Source organism: Otolemur garnettii, unplaced genomic scaffold (assembly GCF_000181295.1).
Source record: "Otolemur garnettii isolate 467f Iridium unplaced genomic scaffold, OtoGar3 scaffold00132, whole genome shotgun sequence".
NCBI classification, from domain to species: domain Eukaryota; kingdom Metazoa; phylum Chordata; class Mammalia; order Primates; family Galagidae; genus Otolemur; species Otolemur garnettii.
In genome coordinates this window covers 4,296,008-4,299,326 of record NW_003852527.1, presented here as the reverse complement: position 1 = coordinate 4,299,326, position 3,319 = coordinate 4,296,008, and the positions used below count along the sequence as shown (strand labels likewise).

The 3,319-nt window shown below is 47.1% G+C and overlaps 1 protein-coding gene across 1 annotated transcript in view; it reads left to right on the top strand.

Annotated features, from left to right (window-relative positions):
- Positions 1-1,901, top strand: part of KLHL32 (kelch like family member 32) — a 167,051-nt gene extending 165,150 nt beyond the window's left edge. The window contains exon 7 of the mRNA XM_012810385.1: positions 941-1,901. Within this exon, the coding sequence (XP_012665839.1) occupies positions 941-1,696 (756 nt within the window). The 3' untranslated portion in view covers positions 1,697-1,901. The remainder of the gene's footprint in view (positions 1-940) is intronic.
- Positions 1,902-3,319: the final 1,418 nt, after the last annotated feature.

Genomic DNA, 3,319 nt, shown 5'->3' with positions numbered 1-3,319 from the left:
TGTACCCCTAATTAAATTATTTTTGAAAGAAGTTCAAAGAAGCACAGTATATTCTTTTTTTTTACTTTTTAAATCAACATAATTTAAGTGTGCCACAGAAGCATAACTATAGGTTCAAGTGTGCCATGAGATTAAAAAAGGTTGAAAAACACTGCTTTAAGAAATTACCAGAATCTTACATCTGCAAGAAACAATAGTCTTCACGGTGAAAACTGATAGAGAGTGAGACCTAACTTTGCAATCTTTGTTTTTCTTCTCTTGCTTCCTGACTGTCTACCTACCAAAAGGGGGCAGGAGAAGAGTCTTTTTTTTTTTTTTTTCCTGAAATCATTTTACTAGTATCTTATCGATTTTCTTTCAAGTATAGCCTGTGGTCTCAGGTGATCACATATTTCCTGACGTTACTCATATCCTTGACACATGGGTTGACGTATTTTACTGTTCTGAGGCTTCCTGGTGGTGAGAAGTACCCAGGCCGCCTATGCAGAGAATTTAAGGGAGCCAGCTGCTTCCCGACAGCGTTTTCCTTCTTTGAGAAGCAGTGATTGTTCATCCCCAATGAGGTCTTAAACCTCCTCGTTGCTTTGTTGCTTTGCATTGTTCCTCACCCCTACAGCATTTCTTGAGTCTTTGAAGTGATAGGGGGAAAAGGGGGTGGGGGAGGATTGGTAAACTCGCCTGATGGGCACACCCCCTGGGGAAGGGCCCAACTACAACTTGGACTCTGCCTGACAAATGCAAACATTGTAACCTAACATTTGCACTGTCATATTAATCTGAAATTTTAACATAAATAAGTAAACAACAATTCCTCACCCAGGTAACAGATATTCCAGCTACCTGTAGAGAAGATTGTTAGTGCGTGTGGGCGGGAGTGCGTGGCCTCCACTCGCCTGGCTGGGTCTTCCTCACCTGTGTCTCCTCTCGCCTCCCGTTGCAGCTGGCGGTGAGGTGGCTGGAGCACAACTGCCACTACCAGCACCTGGACGAGCTCTTGCAGTACATCCGCTTCGGCCTGATGGACGTGGACACTCTGCACACAGTCGCGCTGTCCCACCCGCTCGTCCGAGCGAGCGAGGCCGCGACGGCGCTGGTCAACGAGGCCCTGGAGTACCACCAGAGCATCTACGCGCAGCCCGTCTGGCAGACCTGCAGGACCAAGCCGCGCTTCCAGTCGGACACCCTGTACATCATCGGCGGGAAGAAGCGCGAGGTCTGCAAAGTCCGGGAGCTGCGGTACTTCAACCCGGTGGACCAGGAGAGCGCTCTGATCGCCGCCATCGCCAACTGGAGCGAGCTGGCGCCCATGCCCGTGGGGAGGAGCCACCACTGCGTGGCGGTCATGGGCGACTTTCTGTTTGTGGCAGGGGGGGAAGTTGAGCACGCCAGCGGCCGGACGTGTGCCGTGAGGACTGCCTGCCGCTATGACCCCCGCAGTAACTCCTGGGCCGAGATAGCGCCCATGAAGAACTGCCGGGAGCACTTCGTGCTGGGCGCCATGGATGAGTACCTGTACGCCGTGGGGGGCAGGAACGAGCTGCGCCAGGTGCTGCCCACGGTGGAGCGGTACTGCCCCAAGAAGAACAAGTGGACCTTCGTGCAGTCCTTTGACCGCTCTCTCTCGTGTCATGCCGGCTATGTGGCCGACGGGCTTCTGTGGATATCAGGTAGAACGGGCCTCCTATGTTGGATTTAGCGAAAACGCATTTGTTGTGTGTACATTTAAAAGTTGCGCTTTGGTTCTGTGGCCGTGTGAAATCAAAGATAGAGCCAAGCTTGCCATTTTAGCTAATTAACATTCATTTATTGAGTTACTTGCTCCAGAGAACAATGTAATTGGAAAGAATGGGCCTTTCTGTGACTTTCTGAGACAGTAGTGGAGTAAAAATTCAAGATGGAAATTAATGTTTTTCTACCAAATCTTCTATTGTCAGCTCTTGGTTATTCATGGACTGTATTGTACGAATTGTGGTTTATGGGTCCTGTGCTATTTCTTTCATTAGGAGCCATCTCATTAAAGATAAGGCAGGGAGCGGGGCAGGTGGCTCACACCTGTTATCTCAGCACTCTGGGAGACCCATGTAGGAGGACTGGCTGAGCTCATGGGTTCCAGATCAGCCTGAGCAAGAGCAAGACCCTGTCTCTAAAAATAGCTTGGTGTTGTGGCAGGGCCTATAGTCCCAGCTAATTTGGGAGGCTGAGGCAAGAGGATTGCTTGAGCCCAAGAGTTTGAGGTTGCTGTGAGCTATGGCCCCAGGGCACTCTACCAAGGGTGACAAAGCAAAACTTTGTCTCAAAAAAAAAAAAAAAAATCCTGCAGGAGAAGTAAAAGTCCAGTAAATCCATTTTAGTAGGTGTAGCAATGGGTGTATATCTAGGCAATAGCTGTGCTGTGCATTGAGGGAAAGGCTTTATGTTACTAACAGAAAGGTGTTTTCCTATTACCTGTGCATAGTAGCTACTCATGCCGTCCTAATTCTTCATTCCTATTGACTTTCCCATTCTCACTGATGACTTGGGGGTACTGTTTGAGCTCTATTTCAGTTTACCTCTTGGTTTTTTTTTTTTTTAAACATTTATTGTGGGAAAAGTGGAGTAGTTAGCATAATGGGCCCCATGTAGCTCAAACCCAGATTTCACAGTTGTCTACTCTTTGTCCATCTCGTTTCATCCACACCTCTGCACCCTTCTTGGCTGCCTTTGTGCTTGCCCAGAGGAGTTTTTGAAAATGTTATTAACATCACCGTATCCATCTGTGTTGAGAAAGTCTCGAAGTGTTCTCTTTTGAAAAGGTTTCCTGTCAGGGAAGAAAGTTGCATCCTGTCTCAGTTGGAGGATACACATTTTGTAACCCAGATGGAACTTGTTGGATTTCTGTGTCATTGAGAACAAAGAGGAATAGAAAGGTCAAATAATTAAAATGTTAAGAATAATTTTGAGGCTGGGTATAGTGGCTCACACCTGTAATCCCAGCACTGTGGGAAGCTGAGGTGGGTGGATTCCTTGAGCTCAGGAGTTCAAGACCAGCCTGAGCAAGAATGAGAACCCATCTCTACTAAAAGTAGGAAAAGTAGCTGAGTGTGATGGCGGGCGCCTGTATTCCCAGCTACTTGGAAGACTGAGGCAAAAGGATATCTTGAGCCCAAGAGTTTGAGGTTGCTATGAGCTATGATGACACCATAGCACTCTACCCCAGGCAACAGAGTGAGAAATTCATTAAAAAAAGAAAAAGAGTAATTTGATGTTTCTTGACTTAGAAGAAATAATCACTTTTAAGGATACCTTCAAAGGCTTCTCAGCTTTTGCCAATAATTATCTC